General features: G+C 38.0%; 2 protein-coding genes across 7 annotated transcripts in view; one reads left to right on the forward strand and one right to left on the reverse strand.

Moving 5' to 3' along the window:
* Nucleotides 1-15,525, forward strand: part of UBP1 (upstream binding protein 1) — a 60,674-nt gene that overhangs the window by 30,752 nt on the left and 14,397 nt on the right. For all 5 annotated transcript variants that reach the window (XR_007355045.2, XR_007355046.2, XM_048838950.2 and 2 more), the window contains 3 exons: nt 11,981-12,084; nt 13,854-13,908; nt 14,144-14,237. Coding sequence is in view for 3 of the 5 variants with exons in the window: in XM_048838950.2 (XP_048694907.1) it covers nt 11,981-12,084; nt 13,854-13,908; nt 14,144-14,237 (253 nt within the window). In the remaining 2 variants the exon portion in view is untranslated. The remainder of the gene's footprint in view (nt 1-11,980; nt 12,085-13,853; nt 13,909-14,143; nt 14,238-15,525) is intronic.
* Nucleotides 1-15,525, reverse strand: part of FBXL2 (F-box and leucine rich repeat protein 2) — a 156,264-nt gene that overhangs the window by 2,446 nt on the left and 138,293 nt on the right. Inside the window, exon 17 of one of the 2 annotated variants that reach the window (XR_012667162.1) lies at nt 1,299-1,458. The exons of the other annotated variant lie outside the window; for it this stretch is intronic. The gene's annotated coding sequence lies outside the window, so the exon portion shown is untranslated. The remainder of the gene's footprint in view (nt 1-1,298; nt 1,459-15,525) is intronic. 2 annotated transcript variants of the gene reach the window in all.

Below are 15,525 nucleotides of genomic sequence, written 5' to 3' on the forward strand. Positions count from 1 at the left end.
TTGTTTCGTCTTAAATGTATCTTTTAATATATCCAAGTTAAATGCCAAAAGTACAGGATGTGCAGCATAGCTGATTTAGCATTATGGGGACAGTAACTTCCTCATTTTCTGGCTCTGTGTTTAAAGTAACTTACTACACAAACAGAATTTTTACTTGTATATGGTCATGTTAGACTAAAAGCTATTTGGGACAGGAACCCTATATTTTTATATGTTCTTTGACATGCCATTATGGGGGCTCTATAAATAGTCATGCTGATCAAGCAGCACACACTCTTAAATCTGAAAAGTGACTTTGTTCCTGAGAATAAGGATCTTATTTAGGGTAGTCATAAAAAGGCCTCTAATTTTTTTCATTCATTGCTGTAGTTATGATACTTTGGATAGGGAGTGGACTTCTCCCAGGACCCACCATCTTTGACTTTTTAGGTAACTTTGTACCTTCTCAAAACATAAATTCAGAGTGAATTTCAGTGTTTTGGGAGTAGGGAGAAAACAGCTCTGGGAAGTGGCTCCAAAGGACCTGATGAACTAGAAGGTATCTGCAGTGCTTAAGAGTTTGTGTTCAGGGGCATCTGTGTGCAAATGGCTCTCTGACACATCCTGGACCTTTAAAAAGGTAGTTACAAACCTTGGAAGATGATGTTGAGCCTTCTTTCTCCAAGGCTGTCTTCATTTTAGATCAGATGGCAACTTCTCGAGACCCTAACTGTGAGGTATTTGGGGCTTCCCACTGTAGTATGGCAGCATCTCTTAGTACTTACTGTTTGTTTGTTTTTCTGACAATGGATTTGGTCCAGATTTTGTCAAGAGCAGTCTTTCTATTTTCTCTGAGCAGAATACTACTTTTGGGGAATTACTTAGTTCACATTATGAAATTTAAGAATCTGAGCATGGGCTTCTAGGTCCTCTTAAGGTTAATCCTTTTGTCCACGGTCTGAGCCATGATATAATGAAGGGAACCAGAGTCTTAGAGTCATGTTCCTTCTCATTTGCAAATGTATCTTTGTGCATTGCCTCAGTCAAAGGGGAAGTCCAGCATCCTTATTCCAAGGCTGCAATAAATCCATCAGAATATGATCTCCAAATTTGTACAGCAGTATCCTCTCTGTAATCCTGAGTTCAGACAGCACTGCTGTCAGGGTCACTTCAGTGCTGCTTGCTTTTTATTTTTATTTTTTTTTAGAAATTTCACTTTCTATAGCATGGAGGCGTTTCATTTGGCAAAAACCTCAGTTCTTAACCAAAACATTTGAAACGTTTATTCTTTTGATATAATACAAAAGGTGCCTTCTTACTTGGCATCCCTTTGAGTCTCATCTTGTAAGTTGGTCTCCAAGCACCTGGGACTTCAGATCTTGGTTAACTATTTCATCATGTTCCTGCCAAAGCTGTTCAGCTAACTTCAGTTTCAATTAATATTTCAGAATGCCCGTGTAGTTCTGAATTTGCATAATTCTGTAATGCAAGCAAATGGTAAGAAAATGACCGAAGAAAGCTGTGAACCCATCACCCCAGGTCTTTAGGAAACTGAAGGACTGATTAATCTGGAAGACCTCAGGGGGGCCCTCCAGCTGCAGTGGGAAGCCCTTACTGACCAATATTCTCCTCCTATTACCTTACCTTATCTATTGTGGAGGGCAGCCTGCTATGGCACAAGGGTTTATCTGTTGAAGGGTTAAATAAACAAACTATATCTGTATTACAATCCCTTTGAGTTGAACATTCCAAGTAAGGTTAGGAAAAGAGAACCTACCTTCAGGGTGCACACTACAGAGTTGGTTTTTCTTGTCCATTCAGTTGCCCTTATTTTAGAGATCTGAGCATTCTTTTAAGTGTTGATTAAAAGAGGGGGAGGGATAGCTCAGTGGTTTGAGCGTTGGCCTGCTAAACCCAGGGTTGAGAGTTCAATCCTTGAGCGGGCCATTTAGGGATCTGGGGCAAAAATTGGGGACTGGCCCTGCTTTGAGCAGGGGGTTGGACTAGATCTCCTGAGGTACCTTCCAAACCTGATATTGTATGATTCTATTTGTATAGTATTATCTGGTAACAGGAACGAAGGCAGCTCTGCAGCTGCCCATTGGAAGACTGGAAAATAGTTAAATTGTCTAATTCTGGCTTTTAGTTATTTGCTGATGGTTAATTGGTGGCACCTCTATTCATGGTATGGGCAGTAAGGTGTGTTAATTAGGGGCAGAGCAAAGGGAGGAAATGTATACATAAGAGAAGCTGCGGGGGAGGGCGGGTCCTTACACTTGGTTGGAATATTCTGCCCTCTCCCAGGAGTGAATTTAAAAGGTTTGCAGTCAGACCTCTAGCTGGGACCGAGCAACATTTGAATGCAACTGGTGCCTTGGAGTGGTTCAGAAGTTTATTCAGACAAGACCAGGCACAGGACAAGTTCAGGTTCTGCCAAATTACCTCTTAAAGTACCTTTTAAAATCTACATTTATTCTTCAATATGTAAATTGTCTTCTTTAACCTACTAGAGAAAATGAAAGAGGCAGAACATGCTAATGCCACATTCCATGCAACTCTCGAAAATTTTTGTGCAATAGCTGGGAATAAACAGAAAACATACTCCACACTGCTTCTAGAAGCCCTCATTATGAATGGGAATTATGAATGGTCACTTAATAGACCACAATTCCCAAGAGAAAAAACAACAGAGCTCTTAGCAAAGGGCAACAGAGAAGATGAGAGTTCGGTCATTTGCAAAATTAGGCAATTATCACCATATGTGTATCTCAACAATTTTCATCCCTCAGAATGATGAGCTGCTGAAGCTTCAGACTGCAAAAACTTGAACAAAATTTCACTAGCAACTTTAGTTGCTGAGATTAACTATATGGAGCAGAATTTGGTTTGATTGCTGGAATGAGACTCCAAACTAGAGATTTACAACAAACTACTGCTTGGGTGGGAAAAGAACTCAAAATGACTAATGGTCTTTCTCTCCTTGCACAGACTGGATCACTATAACAGATTTCAGAGTAACAGCCGTGTTAGTCTGTATTCGCAAAAAGAAAAGGAGTACTTGTGGCACCTTACAGACTAACCAATTTATTTGAGCATGAGCTTTCGTGAGCCGATGAAGTGAGCTGTAGCTCACGAAAGCTCATGCTCAAATAAATTGGTTAGTCTCTAAGGTGCCACAAGTACTCCTTTTCTTTTCACTATAACAGAATATCTTTTCTGTTTGGGGAGAATTCTTATCAACATCCCAACCCTGTAATTTGTAAAATTCTCTGTAATGCTGCTTGGTTATCATGTCCTTTGATATTTAAACTGTATTTAAAAGAAATACTGTCAACCAAGCAGCTTTATTTCTGATAGCCTTATTCAACAGGACCTGATGTTCTTGTGAAGGAAATTGAGGCTCTTTGGTCAGGCATACTTGGACCCCAGAATCTCAAAAATTAAAGCATGCTCTTGCAATTCTATTTCCAAGCAACTGAGAATGAGTCTTAACAGGGTGGATTTGATTTAAATCCTGATTTAAATCACTAGTCAGGAAGACTCGATTGAATCATGGATTTCCACATAAAAGTACATTCTTGTTGGTTGTTATACATACCTTAATACATATTTTTCACAACTCAGAGATAGATGTAGGTCTCATTTTTAGAAGGTACACACTATACATTTTTAAGTGATTTATTTTGAAAACTTTTCAGATTAGTTTTACAGCTATATCAGAAAATGATTGTTTATTTCATTTACCAAAAGTAATTGATGCAGATAGTTCACCTCCCAATGGCTTCATAAATATCTCCAATTCAACAGGTTAATCATTAATATTTGGAGGATTTTCTTGCCATGTTGTATTAGGAGGAGAACATCACCAGACAGACATTTAAATTGTTTTCTTTAACTAAAACAATAGTGTTATGTATTCTGCATTTTTTTCTTCAACATCAAACCTATAATATTTTAACAAAACAAGCATATGAATTTTTGAATTTTAGTTAAACATTCAAGTTTTTTTAAATCAGGTTTGTTTTTGTTAAAATTGTTTTTAACTAAAATAGTTAAATGAAATATTTTAAAAAAAAATTAAATAGACTGTCAGCCAGGTCAACATGAGAAAATATTGACTTCTGCAGCTAACTCAGTTGCCTTCACCCTCATTTTCCTGTTTGTTCATAATCTGGAAAAGTAAAGCAAGCTTTCCTGCTTTTTCAGGTCCCAAAGATTTCTCAATTTGGAATGAATTAGTCCAAAGGAAGAAAAGTATTCTTTCTACACTGGCAGAAGAAGCTACTGCTGTTAAAAGTGAGATGATCACTTCAACAGTCTCTGAATCCCAAGTGCTTAAGTTATTTCCACCAGTTCACTGGTGTGACTGTCTTTAAAACATCATCAGCAAACCTATATTTCTTGAATGGTTCACCCTTAGCTCTGAAATTTATTATTGTTGGCATTATGGAGGGATGATGGCTGGATGTCCATGTCAGAGCCAACTCCTCTTCTTCAGCAGTTAAGGTTTGACCCTGGTACCGAATATTGAGAATATTTACAAGAAAATGAGCTGGAGATAGTGCTTGTCCCATTTGTTTTTTTAATACATGTAATTTAACTCTGTCATTGCATATTTCTCTTTTTAAGATCTCACTCAGTGCCTTCCAAATTTCAACGGCATCAGCAATAAAACAGCTATTTCCCTGCAATTTGTTCAAGGCTTCAGAAAAAGTTTTCAGGGTACTCGGCATGTGTTCAGCATTTCTCTGAAGCCTAACGTTGAGAACTTTGGCTGTGAGAGTGCCATCTTATTTTTTCCCATTTTTGTTCACAAACTCTCATCAGATTAGGCCATTCTTGATATAGTGCTCAAAACAGTCCCCTACTAAGTTCCAGCACATGTCTTGTGGGAGAGTTAGCTTGGTTCCTCCCACTTTTTTCAGAGCGGCTGCTGTAAAGTGGTTGTTAAGGAAGTATTTTGCAATTTCAACAACATTAGCCTTCATTTCTGGAACACTGAAGTCTTTGGCTAGGAGGTGTATCAAATGAGCGCTGCAACCGTATGTTATTAGCTTGGGACTCCCTTCTAAATTTCTTTTCATATTGGATATATTTGCAGCCTTGTCTGTGACCAAGCTGCGTACTAGACATTTTGAGGTTTTTTTCCACAGTTTGTTACAGCTTTTACTGCTACTTCTTGTAAGTATTCTGCTGTGTGTGCATTTCCTGATGTATCAGTTGTTTGGAAGGAAGACATTCCCTTCTTCTGTTGTCACACAAGCACATACAACTGGATCATGGTGGACATTGCTCCACCCATCAAGACTCAGGTTAACAATTTCACCCTCTAGACCTTTTGCACACTGATCTATTTCTCTTTCATACACTTTATCCAGCAATTTGCCTGTGACATCTGTTCTGTGGGGTGGCTTATATCCTGGTCTTGATGACTGAACCATGTTAATGAAGTGTGGGTTCTCAATCATACAGAAAGGAGAGTTTGTTGCATAAACAAACCGGGCAATTTTTTCATCAATTACCTCTTTTTGTAATCTGCTGGTTCTTATCACAAACTTATCTATGGTTGTTTCTGGATGATGGAGATTTTTTGCTACAAGTGATATACTGTGGCTGTGTGACATATATGATGTGACTGAAGCACTATCATTGGCAGATAACTCTGAAACTATAGAAAATGGTGGTGATCATGAAGATGGATAGTCTTCAGAATCCTGTATGTTGAGGATAGATTCTCCTAAACAAAATAAGTCAATGCAGTTATTTAATTATTATTCCCATACTGCTCATTTAGTATTACTCATTGCACTGACACTCAGTACTACTTTAAAGGTGAGATAGGCAGATCTTCCTTTTACAATGTCCGCTTTTTATTTTTTATCACAACTGCATCTAACTGTACTGTAGAGTAACAACTATATATTTTGCACAAACATGAGAATTCAAGAATAGTCCAGAAGGAAGACAGCCAGTCCTTAGGAAAGAAGTATGAAATAAAAGTTTACCAACCTGAAGATCCTGCATGTTCAGACATGTTCCTTTCATCATCTTCAACGCAGCTTCCTCCTGAGAAGGAACACTTCTCATGATGTTGTTTCATTCGGGCAACCAGGCCTTGCATTTCTTTGTTGCACTGTTTGCATTTTGCACGCATGCCTGTCTCATCCACAGGTAGAGGAACTTCATTAAAATATTCCCAAACTGGGTCTCTTTTACGGCAGGCTACCATTATAGGTTTTCCCTTCTGGATCTCAAATCCAATGAAGGCTATACTCGGAAAGACCTCAAGACTTCTGGTATATGCTGCTCAAACAGTTTCACTTTTGTTTTTACTGCCTGTCCCTCCGTCCTCACATTTCTCTCCAGACTTCTCATTGTCCAGATCTCTTTCGCCCCAATAATCTTCTATTCATTGAACTTTTTGAAACTTTGCACTTTTAGGGAAAGGTAAGGGATTGACTCTGTGTACACAAATTTGCAGAGGGACAATAGGGTTGAGGTCTGTTATTTCTCACCTCTAGTTATTTATTTATTTAAAAACATTTTTTGCTGTTAACAAGCGTGTTGTCTCTGGAGACACACATCCACAGTTTGAAAACTGAAAAACTAAGCATCTCTGATGGTATCTTCCAGACTGAGCACTGAGTCCCATTGGGTAGATAGAAAGATTACCCTAAATAATCTATACAGACCCGATAAGATTGGGTCCCTAATCCATGAACTATCGGAACTCATTTACAAAACTTTTCTTCAACATTACATGAATATATCTCATACTATAGAATTAGAATTTATAATCCCTATACCATGACGAGATATCTTTGAGCTATAATGTATCTTAGTTAAAACTATCTTTGGATGCTTTTTGAGGGGAAAAAAACTATTTTGTCCAAAAAATCCGATTTTTTTTTTAATAATTGATTTTTATCCATCCTGGGATATTACAAAATGGAATAATGAAGGATTGTTCCATGGATAACATTTTTAGTTATTGCAGATATGATTAAAGCAACTCTGGCTTGTTGGAAAATATTTCTGGTTCTTCTGCAAGACGACACAGTTGTATATAAAAATGCTGACCTCTATCTTGCTGTTGTCATGTAATATTAATCCATTCTGATACAAAAAAAACTTTCTATAAACAAGGCTTTTTAAAGAGAAATGAAGTTCATGTGAGACTCTATAGTCTGAAGTCAGTGGCTTAAGAGAAAGTAAGGGTGAATAAATATTAGGCCATTGAAAGGTTGAGAATGTTTAATTGGTTGAAATTAGGGATATCATTTGTTTTACTATTTTGATATCAAACAGAAGATGTTTAATAAGTAGCAACCACTTTACTGTGCAGTGGTGGACACAAATATCCTTGTCTTGCCTCTGACTGGCTGTCTCATATATTCATTTTCTTGATCATCTTAATATATTATGAACAGTAATTGCAGCATGGCTTAATGTAAAGTGCTACAGTGAGAGCAGCATACAACTCTTAATGTGCATATTGTGTAACTATTAGGGCTGTCAATCACAGTTAACTCATGCAATTAACTCAAAAAAATTAATCTTGATGAATCGCACTGTTAAACAATAGAATACTAATTGAAATTTATTAAATATTTTTGGACGTTTTTCTACATTTTCAGATATATTGATTTCTATTAGAACAGAATGCAAAGTATACAATGCTCACTTCATATTTTTTATTACAAATATTTGCACTGTAAAAATGATAAACAATAGTATATTTCAATTCACCTAATACAAGTACTAATGCAATCTCTTTATCATGAAAGTTGAACTTACAAATGAAGAATTATGTACAAAAAATAACAATGTAAGACTTCAGAGCCTACAAGTCCACTCAGTCCTACATCAGCAAATCGCTCAGACAAACAAGTTTGGTTACAATTTGCAGGAGATAATGCTGCCCACTTCTTGTTTACAATGTCACTTGAAAGTGAGAACAGCATGGCGCAGTTGTAGCCGGCGTCACAAGATATTTATATGCCAGATGCACTAAAGATTCATGTCCCTTCCTGCTACAACCACCATTCCAGAAAACATATGTCCATGCTGATGACGGGTTTTGTTCAATAACGATCCAAAACAGAGCAGACCAATGCATGTTCATTTTCATCATCTGAGTCAAATGTCACCAGCAGAAGGTTGATTTTTCTTTTTCGATGGTTCGGGTTCTGTAGTTTCTGTATCTGAGTGTTGCTCTTTTCAGACTTCTGAAAGCATGCTCCACACCTCGTCCTGCTCAGATTTTGGAAGGCACTTCAGATTCTGAAACCTTGGGTCGAGTGCTGGATCTATCCTTAGAAATCTCACATTGGTACCTTCTTTGCATTTTGTCAAATCTGCTGTGAAAGTGTTCTTAAAGCAAACATATGCTTGGTCATCATCTGAGACAACTATAACGTGGCAGAATGTGGGTAAAACAGAACAGGAGGCATACAATTCTCCCCCAAGGAATTCAGTCACAAATTTAATTAACACTTTTTTTTTTTTAAGGAACATCATCAGTATGGAAGCATGTCCTCTGGAATGGTGGCCGAAGCATGAAGGGGCATATGAATGTTTAGCATATCTGGCACTGTCCTTGCAATGCTGGCTACAAAAGAGCCACGCGAATGTCTGTTCTTACTTTCAGGTGACATTGTCAATAAGAAGCAGTCAACAGTATCTTCCGTAAATGTAAACAAACTTGTTTCTCTAAGCGATTGGCTGAGCAAGAAATAGGACTGAGTGGACTTGCAGGTTCTAAAGTTTTACATTGTTTTGTTTTTGAGTGCAATTATGTAACACAAAAAAAATCTACATTTGTAAGTTGTGCTTTCACGATAGAGATTGCACTACAGTACTTGTATGTGGTGAATTGAAAAATGCTATTTCTTTTCATTTTTACAATGCAAATATCTAATAAAATAATATAAAGTGAGCACTGTACACTTTGTATTCTGTGTAATAGAAATCAATATATTTGAAAATGTAGAAAACATCCAAAAATATTTAAATAAACATTATTTTATTGTTTAACAGTGCGATTAATCGAGCGATTAATTTTTTTTAATCACTTGACTAAATATTCCTCATTTTGTGGGGGGAACCTTGAAAATTTAAGCAAAACAAATATGTTGTAACTATGTTCAGAGTACTGGAAAAAGACTGAGTAAGCATTATCACTAGTGCCCTACCAAATTCACAGCTGCGAAAAACGTGTCACGGACCGTGAAATCTGGTGTTTTGTACGCTTTTACCCTATACTATACAGATTTCACAGGGGAGGCCAGCATTTCTCAGATTGGGGGTCCTGACCCAAAAGCGAGTTGCAGCAGGGTTACAAGGTTATTTTAAGGGGGGTCATGGCATTGCCACCCTTGTGCACTGCCTTCAGAGCTGGGTAGCTGGAGAGCAGTGGCTGTTGGCTGGGCGCCCAGCTCTAAAGGCAGCGCCCTGCCAGCAGCAGCGCAGAAGTAAGTGTGGCAATACCATACATATCATCTTTACTTCTGTGCTACTGCCTTCAGAGCTGAGTGGCTGGAGAGTGGCAACTGCTGACTGAGGACCCAGCTCTGAAGGTAGTACCGCCGCCAGCAGCAGCACAGAAGTAAGGGTGGCAGTACTGCAATCCCCCCTACAATACTTTGCAACACCCCCCCCCCAGCACCACCACCACCACCCTGCCTCCTTAACTCCTTTTTGGGTCAGGATCCCTACAATTACCACACTATGAAATTTCAGATTTAAAGAGCTGAAATCATGAAATTTTAGATTTTTAAAATCCTGTGGCCCTGAAATTGACCAAAATGGACCACGAATTTGGTAGGGCCCTATCACATAGTATTTTATCACAAATTATGGTGTCAGAAAATTCAGGTTTTTTGAACAATAACTCTTCAGGAAAGCAGCCAAAGAGTAAGACAGTTGTAATTCTTGTCTTATTTGTAGTGGAGTCTCTTGGACTTTGGAGGTTGAGAATTTGAGAATCTTCAAAGGAAATTACCCCACTGTCCCAACTGAACTGAGTGGTTTTTTTATTTCTCCTTAAAGTTAGTCAAAAGCCCACTGTGCAGTGTTACCTGAGACTCTGGAGTTCTGGAAGTTATTCTGATTTGGTGTAAATGCTAAAAAGTTAAAATTAAAAAATCTTTGGCAGCTTTAACTGAAGAAATTCACTATAAGCTGTATTAAAATCAAAACCGTTCAAAAGACAATGTCCCAGTGGTAAGTATATACAGAAAATTGCCTCACTAAAGCACAGGCAGGAGGTAGTATCCTGGCCGTGTGATGTTTTAGGGATGTCAGAAACCTTCCACCCTCTAAACTTTCCTCTTAGTGCTAGAGAAATAGATGGCTCGTTAGTTTTATTATTTGTATTGTGGTCGTACCTAGAGCTCACCATTAGAGATCAAAGCCCCATTGTGTTAGGTACTGTACACGCATATAATGGAGTCCTTGTCCCTGAGAGCTTAGAGTCTTAGTTTATGATGAGAGGCGTCAGGTAGATATGACAGAATGGGTGGGGGAGTACTGGGTAACAGTGAACGATCATGTTTAGTATGAGTGAAGTCGCAGTCTAGTATGCCAGCATTGGCTATATCTGTACACGGTAACAATGTGACATTCTTTGTATTAATAAAATAAGATCACAAATCCACCTCTAGAGTGAGTCCACTTCATATGCGATTTCCAAGTTTTCCAGCTTTTGAGGCCCCAAGCCAGTGTCTCTAGGAACGTAAACCGGTTTTAGGATTTTTGGTGTACCCATTGCTGGCAAGTGAAAGCCAGACTTCTCGTACAAAACCATTAATAAGCATGTCAAAAAAAATGTGCAGGCAGCATAAGATTTTTCTCATGTTATTGTGGTTCCTAGTCGATAAAAGGACCTTTCAGTACTCAAACCTATGAGGCATTTCAAGTTCACTGAATCTTCCATTTTGAAGTGTAGACTCCTGTTAAATTCTGGGACTCACTGTTTTGGTCTTGCTTCTCAACAAATAGCTTTAAAAACTGCCTTAGAGAAACTTTAGCTGATATTTGGGTTAACAGACAATCTTGGAGAGTGTATCAGAAACCTGTGTTGGCATGTCATGGTCTTGACCTTCAGTTCATTTAATCTTTCTTTGGCTGCTTGTTTTAGAGTTTATCCATTTGTCCTTGCACATTTCTTTATTAAAACCTAAATCTTTTTAAAAAATTAATTTAATTTTTAATAGATTATGATAAAGCATTTGGAGCACTAAAACCAGTGTCATTTTAAAGGGCCTTTATCCTGGCTGGTAGATTTTTTAAAAAATTGACCTAACTTGACAGTGGGTTTATCAGTAAATGCTTGTGATGAGTTACTTCATGAATGAAACTCCCAGCTTAGCATGAAACTTAAGAGAAAGCAAAACTGCATGGGGGCATCAATTTAGTCATATACTAAATAACTTTTAAATTTCAGTCCAAAGAATGATAGTCTGAAAAAGAAATACTGCTAGACATCTCAGAGTAACAGCTGATGTAAGCACTGTCAGGGTAGGCACATTTTAAGCTTATTGACTGAGTGCCATTCTGAAATCTAGTTTCTCCGCTTTGTTTATACTCACTATTCCTGAACCTTCTGTAGCCATTTGCAGCCTACTGGGGTTGTTTTGTGCGGATTTCAGATGTGTTCATTTTTAAAAAAATTTTTTATTAACTGAATAATCCCTGCAGTCCTTCCATCAGCTCCATCATCACCACCTTCATTGTGTCATTAGAAAGCAATAATCAAGTTGTTAATAAATAGGAATTTCCTTCATGGAACAGGAAAAAAAAAAAAAAAGCTTTGTTTTAGTTAAAATTCCTGGTCAGGATCAGATACATGCATGGAACAAGTGGGGTGGAGGAAACTTAATTAAAATTAAGGTTAAAATTCTACAAGAGTGAATTTAGGGCTTTTGAGTGTAAGACTACATGCCAAAGTGACATAGGTTTTAGGATAAATGTATTGTTTAATTCTTTTCTGTATCATCAGTGCTCACCATGGCCTGATACTCCTACAGCATTTGTAAACAACAGCCCTACCCCAACACCAACTTTTACCTCTGCTCAACATAGTACCTACAGTGTCCCAGACAGGTAAGTTTCTTTTCTGTAGTTTAATCTGAGGTATTTTTAAAAAAATCAATCTTATGCTTAAAGCATTTTCCTTTAATTTGAATGTAGATCATATATAAATATGAAAGCTTGACTACCAGTCCCCAAAATTAAGCTGCGGGGGCGGGGGGGGGGGAATGTAAAACTGTGGCCAACATTTTTCAGAACTCCGATACTTTTGGCATTTTTTTTCAATTGTAAAATTATTCCTCCAACCCCAGGAATCATATTTTCCCTCCTCAGTATCCACTGCTGGAAACTTTAATTTATTGACCCTAGCACAATTAATAGTAAATATCCCAGTTAAAAGGAAAAGTACTTGCTAAGGCCTTATCTACATGAAAGTCGGACCACTTAAACTGTATCAGTGAAGTTATAGCAGTACAACCCCCTCTCGTGTGGACAGTAATATTGGTATAAAAGTGCTTGTACCACTATAACTTATTCCTGTAAGAGAAGGGGGATATTACAGTAAATCTAATCTAAGAAATTCAAAGTGAAATACCAGGAATAGCTGCTAAGTAGTTAATCAATCTTACTTCCTTCATTTAAACCAAGGGGAGTCAGGTGAGATAGCACAACTAAAGATGAGGGACCTAGGGGAAGATTTATGATCAAGAGTGTTGTCTTTCTCTCCATGTTTTTCTTTTGTCTTTCTACTTTTTTATCTTCAAGGGTGGTGGCTTACTGGTAGTAGGTGCTGTAGTGGAAGCACTTACAGAAAACATTTAATATGCATCTCTTTGCTTATGATGGTATTTGGGAAGGAGACGCCATGACAGTGACAGATTACAGATTTTACCCTTCAGACCTGGCCTAATGGGGGTGTTGGGGGGGGGAAGAAGAATGTTTGACAGAAGCGTTTTCTGCAGAGAAAAGCTTTAAAAAGTACACACGTTAGCTCTGAAACCTATAGGCTCTGCTGGAAAGGATTGCTTAGTAATCTAAATATCAGGTTTTAAATATTTCATTTGTCTTGTAGACATGTGTTTCACATTTTGGTATGGTTGGCACATCCTTAAGTCTAAGCCTCAGAATAGAACTCCAGGCCAGTATCTATATCAGTCTTTCAGATTAGACTTTAAAAACGGAACCTATCTGAGCTGAATGTTATGTAAGAGTAGAGGTTAGCCTACTATTCTATCTCATGTTTTGCTCTGGTTGACTGATGCCCTCCTTGTCAGAGGCCTCTGCAGTGGTGCCATATGTATAAAATACAAGCAACTGGGTTGAAAGGTGCTATATAAATGTAAAGTATTGGTGTAATTTACTGTCACTAATGCAACATTCAGGAGAACCACTAATTTTTTTCAGGGTGTTCAGAAAGCTGATCCTGGCATCTCTACCTTTTTTGTGACTGACCTGTGCATCAGAGGATGGACAGCACCTCTCTTACCTCTTCAATCCTGTGACCACTATTCATTTCTTCCTTTTAAGATAGATGGTTGGATGTGTGAGTTTATTATGGGTGCTGCTTTTTCAGTTGACTAGCAGGGATTAGATTAGGAACCAAGTGATTTGCACAGTCTAAGTGATGATATTCCTCTTTCTTACAGCATATCTCCACCAGACCAGTTTATTCCCTAAGTGGTCTTTAACCTAGGAATCATGCTGCTGCCATAAAATAGGGATTTTTTTTATCATTTTGGAAATTGAAGGTTACTTTTATCAATAATGCTTGAATGGTTTTATTCTCTTAACTTTTAAAAATCCAGTAATATCATTATTTTTGTTCCACCTCTCCACCATAGCAATTCTTCCTCCCCAAATCATCAAGGAGATGGAACTTCTCAAGGGTCTGGAGATGTGAGTATCTAGTTTCCTGTTCGGTCTTCATTACACAATGCAAACCTTGTACCTAATTGCTGAATAATCGGTGAAGTGGAGGCGATTCATACTGATTTCATTATTGCTGTGTTCTGATGAAAGGAAATTAGATACTTAATTGTTTTTAATAATGTAAAAAAGTAGTTGATTTTATTTGTTTTATTAAAAAAAAAATTAACATCAAAATTGTCGTCTTCAACCCTGTTTCTCACAGCAACTTCATCCTTCAGCCACAATCCAGGAAACTCAGCAGTGGTTACTCAAACATAGGTTCTCTACCTATACAAGGCTTTTTTCAAATTTCTCAGGTATTTTTTTTTAATGTCTATTTAGAGTTTTCCCTCAAGTTTTGAGTGAGAGTCTTCTCTGAAAAATTACTCTGTAAAAATGGGGTTGAATAGTTACTGTCTTTCTGATTTCTAGGCCAAACATTCAGTTTACAGGGAAAAAACTGCCTTTAACTGCCAGCTCTACAAACTCAACCTGACACTGAAAGTGAAACTGGGTTCTTTCTTCTGCATTACCACTGGTAATAATGGTTCACAGACTCAATTAAATGATGATTCACTCCTTATTTAGGAAGAAAATGAATTGACACACTGGATTAGATCCGTGGTCTGTCTAGTTCAGTGTCCTGTCTCTAACATTGGTCAGCACCATGTTCTTCAGAGGAAGGTGCAAGATAATGTAGGCCCTTCTTCTCCCCAGTTAGGTCTCTTCCTAATTCCTAGTAGTTACAGATTGGTTTAAGCCCTAAAGCATGAGGCTTAATCTCTTCCCAAAATTTGTTAGCATTAACTAAAACAACTCTGGATATTATTATTCTTCATATGTATAGCTGATCACTTTTTGAATGTTAATATTTTTGGCTTCAACAACACAATGTAGCAGTGAGTTCTAGTTTCATATGGTGTGTGAAGAAGTATTTTTTTTTATTGGTTTTGAATTTGCTACTTCTCCATTTTATTGAAATCTCCCTTGTTCTTAGAGCATGTGTCAGTGTAGATCCCACTGTAGACATGCATGTGACTGGAATTTCTTGAGTAGCAGTGTCTGTTGGGGCTTCATGTACACCCTGTGCCACACCATGCTCCCATTTGAGCGCATAAAGAATGGAATAGCCAGTCCGTTCTTACCACCCGTGGCAGCAAAATGGAACATGGTGAATGTCTGACCATAGATGTGGCTCAGCCTTCTTCAAATCTTGTGAACTTCTTCAGAACTCCTTTGATTATCTTCCTCTTCAACTGCTGGGATATTGGAGATTATTGGAGGTCAACCCGCCCTCTAAAGAGCTCCTTAACATGACAGACTTGAAACCTGCAGGCTTCAAGCCCTGTTCATGCTGCGCTGGACTAGTCCCCCTAAAAGATTTAATGCAGTAGGTGTCTCTTCTGCCTTGGAGAATCACACATACCAAGAAGATGTTCGATGTGCCTGATGTTTCTTGCTAAATTATGTTAAGTCATAAGACACAAGGTTCAAATGCCACTTTCCAGAACAATCCATAAAGGTCTGTCTTAGGGCCTGAGGAGACGAGTTCCAAATCCTGCTAGAGGACAAACCAGGCTCATTCAGCACCCTCTGCAGCAGACA

The sequence above is a fragment of the Caretta caretta genome, chromosome 2, assembly GCF_965140235.1.
Source record: "Caretta caretta isolate rCarCar2 chromosome 2, rCarCar1.hap1, whole genome shotgun sequence".
NCBI classification, from domain to species: domain Eukaryota; kingdom Metazoa; phylum Chordata; order Testudines; family Cheloniidae; genus Caretta; species Caretta caretta.